This window comes from Arachis hypogaea, chromosome 5, assembly GCF_003086295.3.
Source record: "Arachis hypogaea cultivar Tifrunner chromosome 5, arahy.Tifrunner.gnm2.J5K5, whole genome shotgun sequence".
Classification (NCBI taxonomy): Eukaryota; Viridiplantae; Streptophyta; class Magnoliopsida; order Fabales; family Fabaceae; genus Arachis; species Arachis hypogaea.
The window spans coordinates 87,318,760-87,342,433 of record NC_092040.1 but is presented as its reverse complement, the minus strand read 5'-3'; the positions used below and the strand labels follow the sequence as shown (position 1 = coordinate 87,342,433).

Here is a 23,674-nt window from a genome sequence, read left to right as displayed (position 1 = left end):
CAAACTTTGTTGGGTTTGCAACAAACATTAAATATGGGCTTGCACAACAATATCCTAGCCCAAACAACATAATAATTCAGCCACACATCACATAGCAATTTTTTGCCCAAAACTAAATATTAACATCATATTGGGCTTGTTTAATTTTCAGCCCAGCCACAAAATCTTCACAATAACAAAATTATTAATTAACTAATGTGAATTAAAATTCAATTTAATAATTTTGACATTAATTATTTTTAACAATGTTTGATCATCATCAAAATAATTTTGGAGTTTTTCAAATTCATCACTTCCACATAGGGTACATGTGTATGAGATATGTTTGGACTTGTAGATCAAATTCCAATCCATTTAGAGAAATATAATCTTCCATCTCTTGTGCTACGCTAATTGATGATCCGAATGGGCATATCTTGCAATCATTGATGTCCATGAGAAAATGCTTTTTTTATAATCAAATCAAATATCCTTCTAGCAGAGGCAAGGTCACTGACTTTTGCATATATAGTTACTAGCAAAATTTCAATAGACTCCTCTTTATGGCATCCACATTTGAGTACAAAAATAACCTGAGAATACACAAGTCCAAGTTTGAATAATGAACAATTATCCGATTTGTTTTCATTATTACTTCAGATATCCAAAATTGATTCCTATGATATAATTTATTTTTTTAACACCAAGAGTCCTATCGTATTTTTTAAAATATGAAACATAATTGACCATTTCAAAATATTAAAATGAAATATAAATTGACTTATCAAATCAATTTCAACTACCAACATGAATATTAAAATTAGTTTTTATCTTAGAAAGTGTACATACTCTTTCCATACCCCATTTAAGTACATCTTACATTTAAATTTATATATTTACTAATCAATTAATTTATTTTGTGAAAGAGATGAGGCTTTCCTTGTAAATCCATGTACCAAACATTCTTGTTTTGATATTAATATTGTGAATTACTTTTTCCGTGATGACATCAAAAGAAGCCAATTCATTGCTATCGTCTCCGATATAAAATATTACATCACATTTGTTGCCCATTCTCATTGGACAAGGAAATTCTAATGGAAAGGGTCCAAGTGTGAAAAGCTTCACCCAAGATTCCTTCACACCAACTTCACCCAAAAGGGATATTTCAATGCGATTATTTTGAGCAAAAGAGGAAATCAGAGCAACAGACTCGTTGAGCACTACCAAAGTTCTGATAAGGCTATCATCATTTTCTTGCAGCCAAACAATTGATGTGGTTCGAAATATTTCAGTACTGAGGTTAAATGACACAAGTACTTGTTCTTCGAGTCCATTTGTGGCAAACTCGCTACCCCACCAGTGGCATACTCCATTCAAGTACGCTGTAGAAGCTTTGTCTACATCTTCTTTCTTAGTCATTTCAAGATCAAGTTTCTTCCAACAATTACTTTTTAGACTATAAATTTGCCAAATTGTTAGAACAGGCTCTTCTAATAACATTGGATCATAATTATAATATACACATTGAATCACTTTATAGTCATCATTCACATTATCATAACCAAATCCATGAACACTTACATGCCGATCATAACCGGACTCATCATCAGTAATACCCGGAGGAATAATTTTATGCTCGTCGGTTTTGGGATTCCAAAGTCCTATTATTACATCAGGACAAGGTTGTGTATAGTGACATATAATGCCATTAACACATTCTAGAACCTGGCCGGGACCATAACTCTCAAATAGAGTTGGCAAAACTAATGTAACCATGTTTTCATATCTCTTTCCAGAAAGCAAATGCACATTATTTTCACTATCGATGTTTTTACCCCTTTGGTAAAATAATCTCCATAGAAGGAGAGACGATGAGTGGGCAGTTTTAAATTTTAAATACTCGTAGTACATGCTCTTAAAATCAGGATTCTCAAGTAAATTTAGTCAAGACTTTCGCACGCAACTAAATCGCTTCAAGGATTTAACGGGTAATTTTGCTAGAATTTCCAATGCAAGATCATTAGAAATTTGATCGTTATGGTTTGCCATTTGCATTGAAAAAAGAAGGATGGAAACAAATAGAGATTAGGGTCTTGTGTTTGTGCTGTACCTTTTAAAATGTAACGAAAAATAAATTAGATTCCAACATAAAGTTTAGAAAAATTTTAATGGTATTACGTTTTTTTAGCTCTATTTGTTTCTCTCCTAATATATAGGACTAAACATCAAACCAATCAAATTGATTGATTGGGAATATATATAGCAAATCTAAATAGAAGAAGAAAAAAAAGGAAGCCGATATAAATTGTAAATTGTAAGTACTTAAATTGTATTTACAATCACAAACATAAATGTATAATTATTATTTATTAGGCGTAGTTTATTCTTAACAATACTAGATTTTACTGGTTTAAAAAAAAATAAGTATTTTAGACTGAAAATAACTACTTATCATTATTTGTTCTACTTTGTTGGAAAAAAAATTAAAAAAAAATTGAAAGTGAAATCAAAACATATAATTTGAAAAAATAACAAATCAAATCAAGTAAAAATAAAAGAGATGTATTTTCTATTTATTTAATTGAAAGAATCATAGTCCCGTGAATAATGAAACCAAGGTTGGCACAGGCCTTTAGGAGCAAAGGGTAAATGAAGGTGTTCCCATGCCCACCAATGTGTGAAATCATGGAAGTGTATATGTTTAAGGTTTCAATAAAGAACCCAGTATTAGTAGAATCTCGAATCAAGTTCCATAGGTAATTTGAATAATGGACAATTATCTGATTTGTTTTCGTTACTACCTCAGATATCTAAAATTGATTGTGTGATATAATTGAGGTTTCACACAGTAAAATAATTAAATTACACCAATGTCCTAAAGTAAATTAGTTTACATGCATGTCCTAAAATAAATTTATATAAATCGAATCAACTGAATTTAATTTATACTCTTTCAATGTAAATCAACTAAAGTAAATTTATAATTTATTATATATATGTTATATCAATCTTGATTCGATTTACTTGTATATGTAATAAATTGAATCTAGTTTATTGGATTTAGTACTACTATATAGTAATATAGTATTAACATTTTTGTCAATAAAAAAATATTCTCATTTCAATTCAAATAAAATATAAAAAAAATCACAATGAATAAGAATAGAAATTTAACTTTTGTATTTTACTATTTTAGCTCAAATTCCAAAAAAATACTTTTTTATTTAAATTTATAAATGAAAACAGAACTTACAAATTTAAGGGTACAATTTAACTCAATTAAAAATTAGAGAGCTATATTGAATTGAAAGTCAAATTTAATCTTGAGTATTTACTTGAAGTTGTGGCTTTGATTTTTCAAAGCATAAGGTTATCAAAACAATAAATTTTATACTTAATTTCACAAATTAAATGATAATTTAATTGATATAGTATTTTAATTATTTCTCAACTTACATATTATATAAATATAATTGGTCATTATATTTTGTATAACTATCTGTTACTTCTGACTTTGAAAAAATTATAGTTTTAACTCCTATGTCATTTTAGAAAGTTATGTTTTATATTAATTTTTTTAACATCAATAATCCCAGCAATAATTTTTAGATGCTAACGAGTCAAATGAATTTTTAATAAACTTTTAAAAATCATTTAATGTTCCGTTTTACATCCATCAGTTTATAAAAATATAAATTTTTTTAAATTTGAACTAAAACACAAAAGTTGAATTTCTATTCTTATTCGTTTTGATTTTTCTTTATATTTTACTATGATTATCTTGCTTATTTTACTAGTTGCAAATTGTTCTATTGTACTTATCACTTGTAGGTTGGACAGTGAAATGAAATGTCCAATAAGACAGAAATTGCAGAGATGAAATTATTTTTTGAAGTGGAAACAGGATGTACTCTTTTTCTTTATATTTTCAAAACTTAGATGCAAAAGAATGGTTTAGTACTAGTTCAGCTTATTTGAAATAGTTTGCTTTTCGGTTTTTAAAGTTGTGAAATTATTATCCTACAGGCTTAGCACTATCTGAAAGGAAAACATATGATATAGTGAAAATAGAAATTAAAATTTTTGTCATGTACTTGTTGCTTAAGGATAAAACCAAACTCCTCTTGCTAATCTTGTAGAGCTGACTTTACAACAATCTTTTTAAATTTTTCTTTTCCTGGTTTTCCTTTGCCGAGTCATGCTCATGTTGCAAACGTGGTACTTTCTCCTTCATCACATCCATTTGAGCTTTCAGTGCCTTTCCTTTCACATAGACATCTCTCTTTCTCTTTCGAGTCGTGTTCTGTTCTTTTTGAGAAGCCATGATGTTAGCATTAGTAGTTCTGATTTGCTTTTCTAGCTCCTCTTTCATTTCCTCCAAACGTGCCAACTTTTGCCGCAGCTCTTTTTATTGTTATTTTCAAGGTCAGATTTTAAGTTATCAGCCCTCAACAGTTCTGAAGCAGTGGACTCAACTTTCATATTTGCTTCAATATAGCTACTACTACAATGTGCAAACACAGTTGAAGCTTCAGATATCAATGCTCTCATTGCACCTGATAAACCATCATTAGCAGACAAACTGGACAGATAATCTAATCTGGTTTCTGCAATGTTGAGCATCCAAGAACACTGAAGCATCATTATTATTGGTGATGAAGTCTAGTGCTATTTTCAGTGCTTCCATCGTCTCTTCATTTGGAGAAAATTAAATAACATTGGTCTCAGCATCAAGAGAAGCATAGAATCCTTCCATTTCTAGATCATCAGCATCATTATCTTGGCTCACATCAACTTGAATCCCAAAAGACTCATCTGTCGTCATTGGCAACACAGTGCAACATGTTTTGTATGAAATTCTTCTCTAATAGCCATTCCACTTAATGAAGAGGAAAATAATGGAGCTTGAAGGTTTTGTGTCTCAGCCAAAAATGGGGATTGAGAATATTCTGCCAGTATATTAGCAGGGTGATCCAGCACTGCTTGGGCTAATACACAATATACAAGACGGAAAAGGTAAAGCGAAGTCAAATAATTTATTTTAAAAAATTAAATGCAATTTAAATAGAATATTTTACTTATTAAGAGTTAGGAGTTTATAAACTTGTTTGATGAATGACATTATCAAGCAGAGTAATAGGAGCTTGTCAACTCTTACCAACTTCTTAACACAGTTTTTTTTCTTTTTTTCAATTAAGACATGGGCAGCAGGAAAGAAAGGAAACGTATAGGGAACTAATAACATTCTTGAACAATGTGTAAACAATGTGAATTAATAGGGTTAAAAGAGTAAATTTAATGAGTAGCATTAAATTAGGGTGTAGTGTACTTATATTTGATTGGTGGTTGTTAATGTTGTTCAAGATAATTATTGTTCCCCTAGCACTCCCCGGAAAGAAAATATAGTCATAGTTGAGGAGTGTAAAGTGCAAACCAACTTTTGCCAAGTGAAGAACAGAAATTATGTATAAGTCAAAGGAAAGAAATCTGTCTCTTAGTCTCTGATGTTGTAGCTTGTGGATGATAATTGCATTAAATTTGATCTCAGGTGAGAGTCCAAAAATTCTTGCTAACATTGGCGCAGGGATAACTCTTTGCTATACATCCATAAATCATTATTACTTTCTGCAGGAATTCAAGCTTTATGAAATGCCCAAATATATAAACTACATATAAGACAAAGTTTAGGAAGAATAATCAAGAGTCAATTAACTCTTTACTTTCTCTCTTTACAAATTTCTTTATTAGAAATTAGTTATATGAACATCTTAAAAATGAAGACCAAAAAAAGAGCAAAAGATAGAGAGGGATTGAGATGTCTTGTTTTCGAATGTTTAAAATAAAAATTTCAATTGTTTACCCCCATCATTAGCAGTATCATTACTTGCTAAGCTTAACAATGTTGAATCTGAACCATAATCCCTTTCTGAAGATGCATGACAAGGCAGGTCAATGTAGTCTAAGCCCAACCTTAGTGTACATAAATCATCAACACATGGGCCTATAATGCAAAGCACATGAATAGTCAGTTTATATATGCTGCAAGCAGAATAAACCTGGTCGAGTAAGAAAATGACAAAATTGATCAAGCACCTTGCCTATGCCGGTCAAGAAAAAAAAGGTAATTAATTACTACATATATAACCTTCGCTTATCTTTACAAATTACTATTTTTTGGTTCCAAATTAGATGTTACTTTGAATTTTCTCTACCTAGTAAGAAATAAGCTACTACTTGATAAGAAGTATAACTATTCCAAGTTTTATGGATTTACACGGAACTCACAAATACCCATGAAAATGAAAATGAACTCATAAATGAAATGGCATCATTGTAAATTACCTTGCACACTGGAATTTGGTTCCCTACTCACATGATCATTCAATGAAAAACTCATTCCTAAAGGAAGATCCAATGAAAGCCTCCTTTCATGTGATGTCATATACTTCTGTTGTTGCATATTTACCTGAAAATTTCCCATGATCAACTCTTCTTTATGCAACAGAGGATCAATAAATTGAATATTCGCCATGCTACTTCTATCTTTGTGAAAATAGATTCCAAGTTTCTTGATAGCTGGTCCCCTTTGGCCACAAGACTTAATTGTACACACAACATGATTCCATTCATTTTTTAAAATCACTTCATTCACTTTGGACTTCATCAATTTTGGATCAGTAATAAATATATGATCCACTAATTGATTGGATGTCTCCACTGATTCAAGATGTTCCGCTTGACCTCTGCTGCTGTTGATGATAAACTCCGTACAAATGTGTGTACACGAAAAATCAACCGCAGGTCCAACAAGAACACATAAAGAGATTTCAGGAAGCTTGTTGCGAAACCAGAAAGAAATTGAATCATTGTTGCTACTATGCTCCACCCACTTTGGAATGCTACTACTTGGAAGAACAAAATCCTTGGCTCCATCCTCATGCAATTCCTGTTGGTCAAATACATTTCATAGTTTTAACAATATGTACTGCTTTGGTTCCAAAGAAGTTTTCATTTGAAACAAATTGATTACTAGAATTACTGGTCTGTACAATAGATAGTTATTTGAAACTGGAGATAATATTAAGAATATCAATTTTATCATACTTGAATGGCTAATCAAACAAAACCTTTTAATAGCAGATGGCAATTCTTTTATCTGAGTACCATCCGAATAAATTGTTAGTATTTCCTTTAATTTTCCCAACATTTTTGAAAAATGTTCAAGACTAAGCATTCTGAAAGACAGAGATGTACAAGATTGGTCAACTTGATAGATGGAAATCTCTTAAGCCTCCTGCAACCTTGAGCACTCAATACGCTAAGTCTGTCTAAGAATACAATTTATTCGTCAATTTTAATTAAATTCAAGCACATATTCAATGATAGGTTTACTAAATTTGGGACTCCGGATATATCAGGTATCTCTTCTACATTAGAATGATCAAGATTTATGACTGTCAAGCTCATGTACTGCAACAACAAAAAAAGGATGTCAAATGATGAAAAACCTTAAAAGATTTTTATTGTCATATGTAAAGGTTTTGGATGAAAGAATTTTAGACTTGCCTTTTGCTTTTCAAGAAACCTAACTGACTGTATACTCTTGCCGGATAATTGGAATATGACAAGTCCCTCCGGATGAAAATTAAGTGGTAAACAAGGTGAAGGATATTCCTCCCAATTCAACACTCTTAAACAATTTGGAAGATACTTGGGACCTTGGGAAAAATAAGTATGTCTAATAAACAGTGTTTTGAGATTTCTCATTTTCTTGAAAGCCTCTCCATCCCATCTTATTACTTTTTCAAACTTGGGAAAATCCATATGTATCATTTCAATTTTGTCAGATCCCTGTTAACACAAAACAATATCATTACATGTATAAATTATATGTTTCAGGACTTTATTACACACATTTAGAAAAATATAAGATCCTACTAATTCTATCCAAAGAAGTCAAAGAGCTGAAAATTTTCAACGGATAATAAGAGCACTTAACTAAACCATTCATACTTATCTTACTATATTCATTTCAAAAACTTGAACTATATCTTCGAGGAGCCATAATCGACTACGCTTCCCAGGCTTTTTTGGTGATTCTTGACGCACAATTTCTCTACCCATGTCTTGAATGAGGGCATGCAAGATTATTCCACGATATGCATCCATTTTTATTAGTGATTTTTCAACCAACACTTTAAGTCCATATTCCAAGGAGTCGACATTATGATGAGCACAAAGTATCCTTTTGACATCTTTCAATTCACATCCATTGAAACAACAAGCAATATCAAGAAAAATTTCCTTCTCAAATTCCTCCAATCCATCAAAGCTTACCTTAATCACATTTTGTATCTTTTTATTGGGAATTCTTCTGTATTGATCTAATGCAGATTTCCACTGTTCTATACTTTTGCCCAGAAAGTTGGATCCCATAACTTCCAAAGCCAATGGTAGGCCAGAAGCATAAGTTACCACACAACTCAAGATGTCTAAGTAACTTCGATCAACTTTGTTAGTTTTTAAAGCTTTGAAACTGAGCAATTCTAGAGAATCTTTATCATTCAATTGACTTGCACTGAAGAGAAAAACGCGTGGCCTAGTTGTCCAAGATGCCTTCTTTCACTACTGCATGTTGCTCCAATGATGAAATTTAATAGAAACATCACTGCAACAACGATACACAAATCCATAAAAATGAAATAGGCCCCACAATGCAAAATCAATGGTGAGAGATGTGGTATTGTTATCCTACAGGCTTAACACTATCTGAAAGGAAAACATATGATATAGTGAACTTAATAAAAATTAAATTTTTTGTCATGTACCAAATTCCTCTTGCTAATCTTGTAAAGCTGACTTCACAACAATCTTTTTAAATTTTTCTCCAAGCTCTGACCATTCAGCTTTGATTTCTTCCTGGTTTTCCTTTGCCAAGTCATGCTCATGTTGCAAACGTGGTACTTTCTCCTTCATCACATCCATTTGAGCTTTCAGTGCCTTTCCTTCCACGTAGACATCTCTTTTTCTCTTTCGAGTCGTGTTCTGTTCTTTTCGACAAGCCATGATGTTAGCATTAGTAGTTCTGATTTGCTTTTCTAGCTCCTCTTTCATTTCCTCCAAACGTGCCAACTTTGCCACAGCTCTTTCCAAGGTCTCCACCGTATCATTGAACTGATTCTTGTTATTTTCAAGGTCTGATTTTAAGTTATCAGCTCTCAACAGTTCTGAAGCAGTGGACTCAACTTTCATGTTTGCTTCAATGTAGCTACTACTACAATGTGCAAACACAGTTGAAGCTTCAGATATCAATGCTCTCATTGCTCCTGATAAACCATCATTAGCAGACAAACTGGAGAGATACTCTAAGCTGGTTTTCATGATGCAGCAATGTTAAGCATCCAAGAACACTGAAGCATCATTATTATTGATGGTGACGTCTAGTACTATTTTCAGTGCTTCCTTGGTCTCTTCATTTGGAGAAAATGAAATAACATCTGTGCTAGGAGACAGAGACAAACCCTATAGTAGGGTAAGAATCACTTGAAATTGGCATAATCCTGTAAATGCAAGATTACAAATTGACATGACCAGAAGCAAAAGTTTTTGTTTTATAGCCTCATGTCTTCAAAGGTGGTTCTTTTTCACGGGTCATTATTCATTGTTACAGCTTGTCCTGCATAGCTACCTTCTTGAAGAGTAAAATTTAGATCTTCTAGCATCTTATAGATATTGGCCAACTGAACACGTGACTGATTTCCTGCTGCAAATGTATGAAATCTACCAATGATCTCAACCTGGCTCCACCCACATTCTTTAACCAGTCCTTTACCATCTATCAATTTTCTCATTGCATGCACCGAATGAGGTGTACAAATTAGCCATCAATACATAATTTCCAGAGCTTCCAGGACTAAGCTCTAGTAACTTGACAGCAGCAAGCTCCCCGAGCTCAACATTACCATGGATCCTATAAGCATGAGCAATGGGCCCAAGCTTGCACTTGTGCTTCCAAGGGCATCCCCTGAATCGTATCTAAAGCTAAGTCAAGCCGGCCAACTCGACCAAGAAGATCTACCAAGCAAGTGCAATGTTCTATCTTAGGAGTTATTCCAAAATCTTTTTGCATACTTAGGAAGTACTTCAATCCATCTTCTACTAACCTTGCATTGCCACAAGCCAGCAAAACACTGGTGTAAACAACAGCATCTGGAATTATCCCTTCTGTAGTTGTCATTTTGCGAAATAGGTCAATCGCTTCTTTCCCCATCCCATGAATAGCATAGCTATTTATCATGAAAGACCAAACAGTTAAATCTTTATCTGCCACTTCTTCAAATACTTCTTGGGCTTTCTTGATGCTTCCACACTTGGAGTACAAGTGTATAAGAGATGTTTGGATTTGTAGATCAAATTCCAATTCATTTAGAGAAATATAATCTTCCATCTCTTTTGCTATGCTAATTGATCCTAAATCGATTGGTGGATCTGGTCTAAAATCTGTCCTTACAAGCCTTCTAAACAAATGCAACGCCTCCAATGGGTGATCTGAATGGGCATATCCTGCAATCATCAATGTCCATGAGAAAATGCTCTTTTTGATAATCAAATCAAATATCCTTCTAGCAGATGCAAGGTCACTGCATTTTGCATACATAGTTCTTAGCAAATTTTCAATGAACTCCTCTTTATCGCATCCACATTTGAGTACAAAAGCTTGAACGGATGAAGCTAATAAGAGATCTCCTACTAGTATACAACCAGATATAAGAATTAGAAATACAATAAAATCTATGCCAGTACTTTGATGCTGCATTTGATTGAATAAATTAAACGCTTCCGCAACATGGCCAACCTTCACATAACCTCCCATAATAGTTGTCCAAGAAATTATTGATTTTTCATCCATCAAATCAAAAACCTTCCTCGCTTCCTCCATTTGGCAAAAGTGAACATACATTCCCATTAACGCATTGGCCAAAGTAACTTGAAAATACACAAGTCCAAGTTTGATCAAGCAACAATGTATCGACATCCCTGGCCACCAAAAGCTAAAGGAATCTGAATCTGAACCCGAACAACCTGACAAAATTGAAACAAATATGGGCGAACTTGGCTCAAAGCCAAGAGCCCACATATCTTTCAAGAGGCTGAATGCCGCATCCATCAAAAACCCACGAGAATAAGCTGAAATCATGGAGTTCCAGGACACGACGCTTCTGTGCGGCATTTCATCAAACACGTGGCGTGCACACTCAACATAAGTGCACTTAGCAACATGCCAACAAGTGCAGTTTGAACAAATAAGTCATCTTGGAAGCCAAGTCTCAGAATATGGCCATGAATCATAGTCCTATGAATAATGAAACCAAGGTAAAAGGGCTAAGTGATGCAGACTGCACTGCCATTTGAACAATGGATAATTATCCGATTTGTTTTCATTAATACTTCAGATATCTAAAATTGATTCGTGTGATATAATTTATTATTTTCTAACACCAAGAGTCGTATTTTTTAAAATATGAAACATAATTGACCATTTCAAAATATTAGAATGTAATACAAATTACTTATCAAATCAATTTTAACTACCAACATAGATATTAAAATTAGTTTTCATCTTAGATAGTTTACATATTCTTTCCACACCCCATTTGAATATATCTTACATTTAAATTTGTATATTTACTAATCAATTAATTTCTTTCGTGAAAGAGAAGAGACTTTCCTTATAAATCCATGTACCAAACATGCTTGTTTTGATATTAATATTGTGGATTATTTTTTTTCGTGATGACATCAAAAGAAGCCAATTCATTGCTGTCGTCTTCGATATAAAATATTACATCACATTTGTTGCCCATTCTCACTGGTGGTTCACAAAATTTTGGAGAAGGTCCAAGTCGAACAATGTTAGGGGCCAGTAATTTTTGTGATTGTTAGCCATCAACTAGCCATTAATGATGATTTGATGGTGTGAGATTGGTGTGAAATTTCATCCAATGGCTCATCTTTCTCTGCTGGTTATATGCTGGCCAAAATTCAATAAAACTGCTGTCTCCTAAACTTTTCCGTCCAAGTCTATATGTGAAAAGCTTCACTCAAGATTCCTTCACACCAACTTTACCCAAAATGGATATTTCAATACATCTATTCTTAGTAAAAGAGGAAATCAGAATAACAAATTCGTTGAGCACTACCAAAATTCTGGTAGGGCTATCATCATTTTCTTGCACTGCCACTTGAATGGACAATTGTCTGATTTTGTTCTGATTTGTTTTCCTTGCTAATTCAGATATCCGAAATTGAGTTGTGTGATATAATAGAGGGTCCACACCGTAAAATAATTAAAATTATACTAATGTCTAAAGTGAATTAGTTTACATGTATGTCCTAAATATATGTAAATCGAATAAACTAAATTCAATTTATATTTTTTAATATAAATTGAATCAATTGGATTTGATTTATTATATATATTATATCAATCTTGATTTGATTTACTTATATATATAATAAATTGAATTTAGTTGATTTGATTTAATATTAATACATAGTATTAACATTTTTGTCAATTAAAAAGATACTCTCATTTAGATTCAAATAAAATATCAAAAAAATTACAATGAATAAGAATAAAAATTCAACTTTTGTATTTTATTATTTTAGTTTAAATTCCAAAAAATTGACATTTTTTATAAATTTATGAATGAAAAGTTGAAAATAGAACTTATAAATTTTAGGGTACAATTTTGCTCAATTAGAAATTAGAGGGCTAAATTGAGTTGGAAGTCAAATTTTAGAAGTAATCTTAAGTATTAACTCAAAATTATTGCTTTGATTTTTCAAAGTATAACGTCATCAAAACAATAAGTTTTATACTTAATTTCACAAATTAAATAATAATTTAATTTATGTAGTATTTTAATTAGTTTTCAAATTACATATCGTATAAATATAGTTGGTTATTATATCTTGTATAATTATCGATTACTTCTGACTCTAAAAAATTATAGTTTTAACTTCTATGTCACTTTGGAGGGCTATACTTTATATTAATTTTTTTAATATCAAAAGTTTCGGTAATAATTTTTTAAATGCTAATGAGTAAAATGATGATTTTTAATAAATTTTTAGAAATTGTTTAATATTTTGTTTTACATTCATAAGTTTATAAAAATTTAAATTTTTTAGAATTTGAACTAAAACACAAAAGTTATATTTCTATTCTTGTTTATTTTAATTTTTTGATATTTTACTATGATTATCTTGTTTATTTTACTCGTTGCAAATTGTTTTATTGTACTTATCACTTATAGGTTGGACAGTGAAATGAAATGTCCACTAAGACAGAGATTGCAGAGCTAAAATTATTTTTGGAAGTGGAAACAGGATGTGCTCTTTTTCTTTATATTTTCAAAACAAAGATGAAAAAAAATAGTTTAGTACTAATACAGCTTATTTGTATGTGTTACATAATATAAGATGCAAAAACTGATTTCAATATAATATATTGTGTCTTGTGTGTCTGATACATAATTATTTTAGAAGTTTACTTTGAAAAGTTGACATTAATTATTTTAGAAGTTGGCTTTGAGCTACTATATTTTTATCAGGAAATTATGGTGCAGTTCAATGCTGATATTGCTTATGGCATGCCATGGAAGTTTATTCCTACTCAAAGGGAGGTTTTTCTTGACTTAACACCCTGTATCTTATTGCATGTATGCTGTATTTCCATCTGCAGATAGTATTATAACTTGGCAAGAATTCATTGAGGAACTTTTATTTTTAATTTCTTGGAACCGTTAAGTTTAGTTATATTATATTATTCTATTAAAATTCCATTCTGCTAGCTTGGAGAGAACTGTTGGTGATCATATCTCCTTAATATACTAAAATTAAGTTTTCTCCCAACTACTAAAAGTGACGTGTCGATCTCTCATGCCTCTGTTTTTCTCCAAAACGAATAAATTTTTTTTTCTATTCTAAATTATTTTATTATAATTATATTATAATTAATACTAAATGAATAATATATAATTATACTAATTTAGCAACATATCTTCATTATAATATCGAATCAATATTTAATGCACTATTAAACTACTTATCAATTATTAATTAAAAATACTTTTAATAATTTTAATGATAATAATAAAAAATCTTTGTTATCCGATTCACGTATATCAAATAATTTTTCTAAATTATTTTATAAAAAATATCTTTAATATAATTATATTGTAATTAATATTTAATGAATAATATATAATTATACTAATTTAGAAACATATCTTCGTTATAATTGTATCAAATCAAAATTTAATGCATTATTAAAAAATTACCTTAATAATAAGTAATTTATATATTTATTTTTGTTTTATTAAAGTCTATATATAGTGTTTTCCTGTGGTACATGAATCTAAATTTGAGAGTCAATTCATAATTTTATATTTAGTGTTTTTTTACTACTTCATAGAATAAGAACGTATTCTTTGTTTTTTTATTGAAGTTGATCCTTTTAAGGTACAATTTATAATTTTTTATAATATTTTTTTATATATTTATTCTATTATATTATTCTTTTGATAATTTTTTATTTGTTGTTACTCTAAGTTATTCTTATCGTCTAATATTCCAGTTCGATTGTCTTTTGCCACAATCATTTACAATGCATCACATCCATAAAATACTTCATCGAGTTGTCTTCACTGATTCGGGTTCCAACTACATGGTTGTAAGCGTTCAGTTTGCTAAATTCATGACAAATTCAGATATGCAATTTTAACAATTGGTAATATATTTAAATTTTCTTAGTTTAAGCTGTTCGTTATTAGAATAATTTTTTAACATATTTTGATTTTTTTTCAGAAATTATCAGCTTTCTTTTACATGCATGCAATGCCATTGAGGGAAATAAGAGTTAGTTTGGTTTCTCGGTGTGGCAATTCTATACCTTGCCGCACTGCATGGATAGCGAATGATGAAGCTTATCTAACAAGAGGATGGTCTGATTTTGCACGAATTCTAAATATTGAAACTTACGATGTTATTTCAGTTGGTTGTCGTTACAAGAATGATTCTATACTATACGTGACTAAGGACTAAAATAGGTTCAATATTGTTTAGGTAATTTGGTTTTACAATTAGTATTTGATTAAATTATAATTATAGAATTTTAAATTATTGCCTCAATTTATATATTACGATTATTTTTTGTGGATGTGCTATTTTTAAATAATTTAATAAAATAAAATACTGTCAGATATTATTAAGTTTATTTTTATCCTTTATTTCTTTATTTGTATTTTCATTATATTTGACAAAAAATAAACCTACACATATATTAAATCGTTGACCTAAAGACAATTTATTTGCCAATAAAAACAGATTTTATTTATAATTGGAATAAAACTTATTTGCCAATAATCGGTAGATAAAATTAAAATTATACCTGTGTCATATAATTATAATTGATTAATTGGTATAAAATGAAATTATACCCGTGCCATGAGTAATAATCTAAATAATTATATCTTAACAAAATATAATTTGAAATAATTTATAAACAATTATCTTAACAAAAATAATTATTTAATAATTGATTTAAAAATCAATGCAAAAAATAATTATTAATAATAGTATTATTAACTAGGTAAATAATATAATTTCAAATTATTACTTGAAATATAAATAATATATGAAAATCTATTGAGTAAGTTAATGATTTTGCACCTTAATAATTTGACAATTATTACTCAATTAACCAGTTAATTAAATTAGTAATAACAATTTTTAATTTCAAATTTTGTATATTAAGTAGTTATTAAAAATTGGGTAATAACGATTTACACGGAAAAATCATTGATAAATTCAATTAACCATAAAGAAGATAATATACTAACAGTTTTAGTATATTATTTATGATAAAGGAAATTATTTTCTCAAATTAAATTTTATATAATTATAGTAAGTCTCTATAATTAAAGCAATATAAAACTGCTTTATATATAACAATAATATTATACATATTTATATATCTCTTCTTTTATCTCTTTTTTTAAAATATTGCCATATAATTAATGTAAAAAATATATAATATTAAACTGTTTTGTTATGCATATATATGAATTTATACAATAACCCGTATAATTTATACGTATGGCATAATACATATGTTAAAAAAAGATTCTATAATTTTTGAAAACCACTGTTTTATTATATGAAATTGAAATTGAAATTAAATAATTTCTATTTATATAATTTTTTTTATTAGTATCAAGTATTTTCATTAAAAATTCATATCGTTTGTAATTAGTATATATATATATATATATATATATATATATATATATATATATATATATATATATATATATATATATATATATATAAGTCATAATAGTCAATTGTTTCAATTATTTTGACGTTAATGCTCTTGCGAATGAACTAAGTGGGTATTAAAAAAGACTAACTAATGAGCAGAAATTTGCATACGATCAAATAATTGGTGCTGTTAGCAGTAATATGGGTGGACTTTTCTTCTTATACGGTCAAGGTGGTTGTGGAAAAATATTCTTATGGTCAACTATATCATGCTCAATTAGGTCTAAAGAAGGTATAGTTTTAAATGTTGCTTCTTGTAGGATTGCTGTACTTTTGTTGTCTAATGGAAGAACTGCACATTCAAGGTTTAAAATTTCTTTGGCCATAAATAAGGATTCTTTGTGTAGCATTAAACAGGAAAGTCCTCTTGCAAGGTTAATATCCAAGGCCAAATTAATTATATGGGATGAAACTCCAATAATAAGTAAGTATTGTTATGAAACTTTTGACAAATGCCTCAGAGACATCTTAAGGTGCTCAGATTCGTATAATGCTCATTTGCCATTTGGAGGTAAAGTTATTGTTCTTAGAGGAGATTTTAGACAAATTTTATCTATGATTTCCAGAGGCTCAAGGCAAGATATAATTCAGTCTTCTATTAATTCTTCATATTTGTGGCATAACTATAAGGTTTTGAAGCTTACAAAAAACATAAGATTGTCACTAGGTGAAAATAACAACATACAAGAACTCAGAAATTTTGCAGAATGGCTACTCAAAATTGGTGATGATTTGGCTGGTGATACAACAAATGGTGAATCAATCGTTCATATACCATCTGACATTTTGATTAAGAACTCTGAGACAGCTTTGGATGACCTCATTGATTTCGTGTATCCAGATATGTTATCCAATTTATCCGTTGAAAATTATTTTAAGGATAGAACAATTTTTGCACCAACTTTGGATTGTGTCACTGATGTCAACAACAAGATGACTGCAGGGTTACTTGGACAAGAAAGAGTCTACTTAAGTTCAGACTCTGTGTGTGCTGAAGAGGCAAATATGGAATTTGAGTTAGATGCTTTCTCGCCGGAAATTTTAAATGGAATAAATTGTTCAGGTCTACCACCACACAAGTTGGTTCTGAAGGTTGGCGCTCCTGTTATGTTGCTGCGGAATATAGACCAAACTAATGGTTTGTGCAATGAAACGAGGATGCAAGTTAGAAGAATGGGAAATCATGTGATAGAATGCAAGACTTTAACTGGTAACAAAGCTGGAAGTATTGTTCTTATCCCAAGACTGAATCTAATTCCAAATAATGAAACATTGCCGGTCATGTTTCAAAGAAGACAATTCCCAATTATCATGTCATTTGCAATGACAATAAATATGTCCTAGGGACAAACTCTATCGAAAGTTGGAATTTACCTTCCAATGTCAGTTTTCACCCATGATCAATTGTATGTTGCGTTATCAAGGGTAACGAGTAAAGATGGTCTGCGAGTGCTGTTGCAAGATCATGGACACTTGGAAGATAACTGCACGATGAATGTAGTATATAGAGAAGTTTTTGAGATCCTATAATAAAAAGATAATAACAAAATGTCTTACTAAATCTATTTATTTATTAAAATTTATTACTATCACTTAAAAAAATTTAAAAATTCTAGGAACTAATAGACGAATTCTTATTGTACATTAATAGTTTGAGAATATTAAAATTATCATTAAAATTCGTATAATTTTATTCTCTTGACAAACAATTTTATAATTACGTTAATCATATAATTTTATATACAAACATTGATACAGTGTTGTTTTATGTATATATTTTGCAGGTATCAAAGGATAGTATTGAATTGTTATTCAGTAGGTTTAAATTATTTATTGTTTATTACAAAACTTTCTGCATTAGGATTCTCTATTAATTTGTTTTTCATTTTGAGCTGATTTTGATATTTTCTTATTTCACAGTAAATCAACATATAAAACTTTGTTGGTAGATTTAAGTATTATTAGATTATTTATGGTCATATTGAGTATATATGCCTGATTTATTGAAAAAAGTAGATTAAATAACTATTTTATAGTTAATACAATTAACACTATATTAAGAAAAGAAAAACAACACATACAAGTTATTTTTTTATTAATTAAATTATTATAATTAAAATAAAATTTAACATAACAACTTAAAATTATAATTTCAATCTTATCACGTGTATGTTATGGGTGATTAAACTTGTTAAATAAGAAAGCTTGGTTGTGATAATTTAATTTTTATGGGGATTGATACAGTATTTTCTGATCTGGTTCTAGTTGCATTTATGATTAATAGTTACACCATAGACTCTGTGTTTGAACTTTGAAATTTGAATCTATTGGCTTGCAAAATTTTAGTATCATGGGATAAGTTGAATGTTGTACACATTCAGTGTTTATTTTATATTTTATACAGGTAATTAATTTTTGTTATAATCGTAACATGATTGGTCTATAAAAATAATTAAGTGATGATTGAGTTTTTATATCATTATGCAAGGCGTTGAATTCTCACTGATAAGGATCCTTTTCAAATTGTGTTCTTTAGGGGGTAAAGGGTAATTATAAATTGAACTACTAATAGTGTGTATTTTTATTATATTATTACATGATGAATTAATTAAAGTATATAAGAGAGACTTAATAAAAATAATAGGTGAAAAATTTGATGAATTGTTTATTTCTCTGGCAAGTAACATCAAACTCTTACGTTCCTTCTGTTTTAATATGTTATAAAACGAATTACTAAATTCTAAAATAAAAATAACTCGTTATTTCATTTTTTCAATAACACTACTAATTTTTTTTATTAAAGATTATCATTACTTTATTTCGTCTATTTATAATATGTATAAGTGTAGAGAATTAATTTTTAATTATTTAATAGTAACCAACTTTTAATTTTTTATTATAATAAAATTATTCTTTAGTTCTCAATATTTAGGCATTTTAAAATTTTAGAGATGAAAATTTAATACCTAAAGATTAAATTTTAAAATAAAAAAAATTAAAAATTAAATAATATTGACTGAACAAAATTTCCCTCTAATGTAATCCTTATTATATCTACCTTTTTTTTCTATTATTAGAGAATATCATTACTATTTGCTATATAAAGAAGCTCTCATAGATTAAATATTAAAGGAGACTTCTAGAGTTCCAATGCTGATTTTGTAAGGAATATGGAGGGAAGTTGATAAAGTATAAACATAAATAAGATAGTTACATAGAAGAAGGATCTGGAACATGTTGGAAAACTCTTGCATCATCCTTAATAACATGTCATCATCCTAGGTTGGCACTTTCTCAATATCTCTACACATTACCAGAAGAAAGCTTCCATTTTACCATGCCGAGTGAAGCATGTGTCATAGAATTTTCAAGAACCATGCTTCATCTTCTACATATACACATTAAACCTTCTAGTGAGGCATCAAAATTCCAAAAAGTTGAAGAATACAAACAGCCAAGTGTCATAGTCCAATATAGTTTGATCACAACCTATACTTTATTTCCCCACATTTCCACCTGATTCTCCACATTTTTTTGAGTGCTAAAATCTAATAAACAGAAATGAGGCTACAACAAATGAATGTGGGAGTGCTGCTATTGTTCTTGCTTCTTGTTCTTGCTAGCTTTCCATATAAAGTAAAAGGGTATCTGTATCCATTAACAGATCGTCCTATAAACCCCTTGGTTGATCTATGGACAGATCGTTTCCTTGATCCACTTCGTGTTCTTGAGCAAATCCCAGTTGAGCTTGGAAAAAATGATCCATCATCACCCATGGCAATGATGATGACACCTGCAAAGGTAGATTGGAAGGAGACACCAGAAGGGCATGTTATAGCCCTTGATGTTCCAGGGTTGAACAGAGATGAGATCAAGATTGAAGTGGAGGAAGGGAACAGGGTTCTGAGGGTAAGTGGAGAGAGGAAGAAAGAGGAGGAGAAGGAAGGGGAACACTGGCACAGGGTTGAAAGATCCTATGGCAAATTCTGGAGGCAGTTCAAGGTGCCTGAGAATGTGGACTTGGAATCTGTGAAGGCTAAGCTAGAGAATGGTGTGCTTACTCTGACACTGGAAAAATTGTCACCTGATAAGATCAAAGGTCCAAGAATGGTGAGCATTGCAGGGGAGAGTGAGAAACCAGCACAAATCAACGTCAATGAAACCAAACAGGAGCTATGAAATAACTGCTAATCATGAATGATGATCATGTTTTGGTTCCGAATATATGAGTAAATGAATATATAAAGAATGGTTTTCAGTTTGGTTTTGTGCTGTGAATGAAAGAGTTGTAGTATGAGGATTATGGTTGTTTTCATGTACCGAAGATACTGGTGTTGATATGAGTAAATAAATAATCCATTACTATAAACTCATTGTTTAACCTCTCTTGATTAGCAATGTTCATGGAAGAAAAATGACCTTACCAAGAGATGTGTAAAAATGAGAATGGATATACCAGTCTCTGTTCTTGAATAATAATAATATAATGCAGCTATTTAACAACAAAACCTTTTGCAGTATGGAAGTGAAAACATTCTGTTATGTTCGCATGAGAGACAAACTTATATCACAAAAAATAAGGTGAAATTTTAATTCCTCTCAACAAATTGTATGTGTTACAAGAGTCACAAAAGAATTAGTAACCCAATCATTCACCCACCAAAAGAATTAATTGAACATCTGAGAGACACGAGTACTAGATGAAATACTGTACACTAATGCTACATCAACACCTCTCTAGTGTTTTCCCTTATGCAGAGAGAACAAACCTAATGCAGAGTTCTTTTCTTCTTTTCTCTTGATAAATCTTGAAGATCCTAGACACAGGATAACTGCGCCAAACAATTTTGCATAACCATGTCTGTGTCGTATATACCAGGAATATTCAGTTCAGCATTGGCTTTTCTAAATTAAATGAATGGTATCTATTTTCTGTAGTATATTGCCTATATTCTCTCTCTCTCTCTCTCAAATCTAGCAAGGAAAATTTGAAAAGCTATGAGGTTAAGGATTGCAATTTGGACTTGACTTCATTTCTAACACCAATGAGACTTTCCAGGAAACTCTGTATCTCTTCTGCTCTTGGATTTGATAGATCAAGAGAATAGAACTGATAAACTTGATCATCAACCTCAATCCAGCTACAACCTGGAGTCTTATGAGATTTCTGTTCCTTCAATGTCCTCCTTATGTTTCGGACTTCATCCCATTTTCCTAACTCCCCATATATATTAGCCAACATTATACCATAGCTACCATTATATGGATCAATCTCAACTAATTTTTTAGCTGATAACTCTGCTAAATCCATGCGGCCATAAACCTTACATCCATTAAGTAAAGAACCCCAAACAACCTCATCTGGCTCCATGCTCATACCCCTGATAACCTCCATCGCCTCATCAAGTCGACCTGCCCGGCCAAGAAGGTCTATCAAGCAGCCGTAATGCTTAATCTGTGGCTCTATGCCAAATTCATGAACCATCAACTCAAAGTAGTAATAACCTTTCTCAACTAATCCTCCGTGAGTACAAGCATTTAGCAAACCAACGAAGGTGACATCATCGGGTCTCGCATCACCACCAATCTCAACCATTTGCTCAAAAATGGCAATGGCAGTGTCACTTTGGCCATGAAGTGCCAGAGAATTGATCATCGAATTCCATGAAGTTAAGCCTCTCTTAGAATTCATATCAAAAACCTTCCTTGCCAGCTTGAGGTTGCCACATTTCCCATACATATCCACCAGAGCATTCAACACAAAGGAGTCAATAGCAAAACCACTCTTGTAAACATAACCATGTATCCATTTCCCAAGCTGAAGCATGCCCGTGTTGCCACAAGCCGAGAGCGCGCAAACCACAGTGACCTGATTCGGCCTGTTACTTTCATATTTCTCCTCCATAGCAAGAACAACCATCTCCCTAAACAACCTAATCCCCTCAGAGTAAAAGCCATTTTGAGTGCAACCCGCAATTACCGCACTCCAAGACGGCACATCCCTCTCCTTCATTTCACCAAACAGTTTCAAAGCACTCTCAACATCCCCAACTCTCGCATACCCAGAAACCATAGCTGTAAACGACACCACATTCCTCTCAGACATTTCATCGAACGCCTTCCTCGCATTCCCCAAACCGCCCAAACTCCGCGAGTAGGAGTCAACAAGAGCCGTTTCCACAACACACCACTCCTCAAAACCAAATTTCACAATCTGGGCATGCACGGAATCGGTGCCACGTGGCTCCATAACCTCAGGGCAAGATTTGAGAACATGCGGGTATATAAACTGATCGGGCTTTGGCGCGCCTTGAAGGAGCATTTTTCGAAAGAGCGAAATGGCGGAGGCATGGCCGTGAGAGTGGGAGGCGTAGGCGGTGATCATGGCGGTGTAGAGGTAGATGTTGGGGTTGTGTTGGCGATCGAAGATGATGCGAGCGTATGGGAGATTGGAGAGAGTGAGGGCAGAGAAACGGAGAAGCTTGAAGGCATAGAAGTGGGTTTGGGAGTGGCCAAGAACGGTGAGATAGGATTGAAGCTGCTTGAGATGGTTGAGGTTCTTGCACTTCCCCAGAATCCATAGCACATGTTCGTTTAGATTGTTATGCTGCTGCTTCAATTCCATGCCTTCACTTTTCAGTTACAATAACTCACTTAACAAGCACCATCTCAAGAAATCTGTAACACTCACCTTCCTTGAATTACAATTAAGAGTAGAGTGAGAATTAGGCTTTTAAAAATTTTAATTTTAGACTAATTAGCCTTTAAAAGATAAAACAAAAAATTAATTGTTGTGATATGTTTAAAAATGTGGATGACCATTACGGGGGACTGATTTTTCCTATAAAGAAATGAAGTCCCAAGACAAATTAAAATTAAATAAAGTTTGAAAATGTCCATACTTTATCTTTATAAATAGTGAGGTACAGCAACACAGAAGTAATATAAAAATATTCGCTCCCTTTCTCTTATTATAAACAAATGTAATTTTCTTTTTTTTTTATTTTTAATATTTCTTTTTATCTTTATATATATATATATACACATTACAACATATAATATTATTATATATATACAAATCATTATTGAGCTAATTATATTAATATTAGAGTCTTCTATCAATACTTCTTTATTTTATATTATATCTTTCTTATTTATTTAGTTGTTTTATAACACGTTATCAGCACAAGATTCTGATCAAATTTTAAGAAGACTCAGGTAATAATTTTTTCATTATGTCGAAACTCTCTCATCTTGAATTCAATGCTCTTGATATATCTGGAAACAATTATTTATCATGGATACT

At 31.0% G+C, this 23,674-nt stretch overlaps 5 protein-coding genes across 5 annotated transcripts; 1 reads left to right on the top strand and 4 right to left on the bottom strand.

Moving 5' to 3' along the window:
• Window positions 1-422: 422 nt before the first annotated feature.
• LOC112803649 (F-box/kelch-repeat protein At3g06240-like) lies at window positions 423-1,758 on the bottom strand. The gene is made up of 2 exons (XM_025847133.1): window positions 973-1,758; window positions 423-572 (listed from the first exon to the last, which is right to left on the bottom strand). The coding sequence occupies exons 1-2, from the start codon at window positions 1,756-1,758 to the stop codon at window positions 423-425; spliced, it is 936 nt and encodes a 311-aa protein (XP_025702918.1).
• Window positions 1,759-7,479: 5,721 nt separating this feature from the next.
• On the bottom strand, window positions 7,480-11,217 carry LOC140184712 (uncharacterized). The gene is made up of 2 exons (XM_072237350.1): window positions 8,811-11,217; window positions 7,480-8,650 (listed from the first exon to the last, which is right to left on the bottom strand). Exon 1 carries the CDS (start codon window positions 9,361-9,363, stop codon window positions 8,824-8,826), a length of 540 nt encoding a protein of 179 aa, XP_072093451.1. The 5' UTR covers window positions 9,364-11,217; the 3' UTR covers window positions 7,480-8,650; window positions 8,811-8,823.
• Window positions 9,376-11,212, bottom strand: LOC112803647 (pentatricopeptide repeat-containing protein DOT4, chloroplastic-like). Its single transcript, XM_072196001.1, has 4 exons — window positions 10,146-11,212; window positions 9,874-10,006; window positions 9,651-9,779; window positions 9,376-9,504 (listed from the first exon to the last, which is right to left on the bottom strand). The coding sequence occupies exons 1-4, from the start codon at window positions 11,210-11,212 to the stop codon at window positions 9,376-9,378; spliced, it is 1,458 nt and encodes a 485-aa protein (XP_072052102.1).
• Window positions 11,218-19,615: 8,398 nt separating the features above from the next.
• LOC112801738 (22.0 kDa class IV heat shock protein) lies at window positions 19,616-20,749 on the top strand. The gene has a single exon (XM_025844647.3). The coding sequence runs from the start codon at window positions 19,930-19,932 to the stop codon at window positions 20,545-20,547; it is 618 nt and encodes a 205-aa protein (XP_025700432.1). The 5' UTR covers window positions 19,616-19,929; the 3' UTR covers window positions 20,548-20,749.
• A 184-nt stretch (window positions 20,750-20,933) lies between these two features.
• LOC112801737 (pentatricopeptide repeat-containing protein At1g33350-like) lies at window positions 20,934-23,190 on the bottom strand. Its single transcript, XM_025844646.3, has one exon. The coding sequence runs from the start codon at window positions 22,991-22,993 to the stop codon at window positions 21,365-21,367; it is 1,629 nt and encodes a 542-aa protein (XP_025700431.1). The 5' UTR covers window positions 22,994-23,190; the 3' UTR covers window positions 20,934-21,364.
• Window positions 23,191-23,674: the final 484 nt, after the last annotated feature.

Coding starts and splice junctions, on each gene's coding strand:
- LOC112803647 (XM_072196001.1), bottom strand. CDS start 11,212: ATGCCGCACAGAAGCGTCGTGTCCTGGAACTCCATGATTTCAGCTTAT. Junction 10,007..10,145: donor CTGGCTTGTGGCAATGCAAG/GTTAGTAGAAGA, acceptor GATACGATTCAG/GGGATGCCCTTGGAAGCACA. Junction 9,505..9,650: donor GTAGCTATGCAGGACAAGCT/GTAACAATGAAT, acceptor ACCCTACTATAG/GGTTTGTCTCTGTCTCCTAG.
- LOC140184712 (XM_072237350.1), bottom strand. CDS start 9,363: ATGAAAACCAGCTTAGAGTATCTCTCCAGTTTGTCTGCTAATGATGGT.
- LOC112803649 (XM_025847133.1), bottom strand. CDS start 1,758: ATGGTTACATTAGTTTTGCCAACTCTATTTGAGAGTTATGGTCCCGGC. Junction 573..972: donor TTGATGTCATCACGGAAAAA/GTAATTCACAAT, acceptor GTGTATTCTCAG/GTTATTTTTGTACTCAAATG.
- LOC112801737 (XM_025844646.3), bottom strand. CDS start 22,993: ATGGAATTGAAGCAGCAGCATAACAATCTAAACGAACATGTGCTATGG.
- LOC112801738 (XM_025844647.3), top strand. CDS start 19,930: ATGAGGCTACAACAAATGAATGTGGGAGTGCTGCTATTGTTCTTGCTT.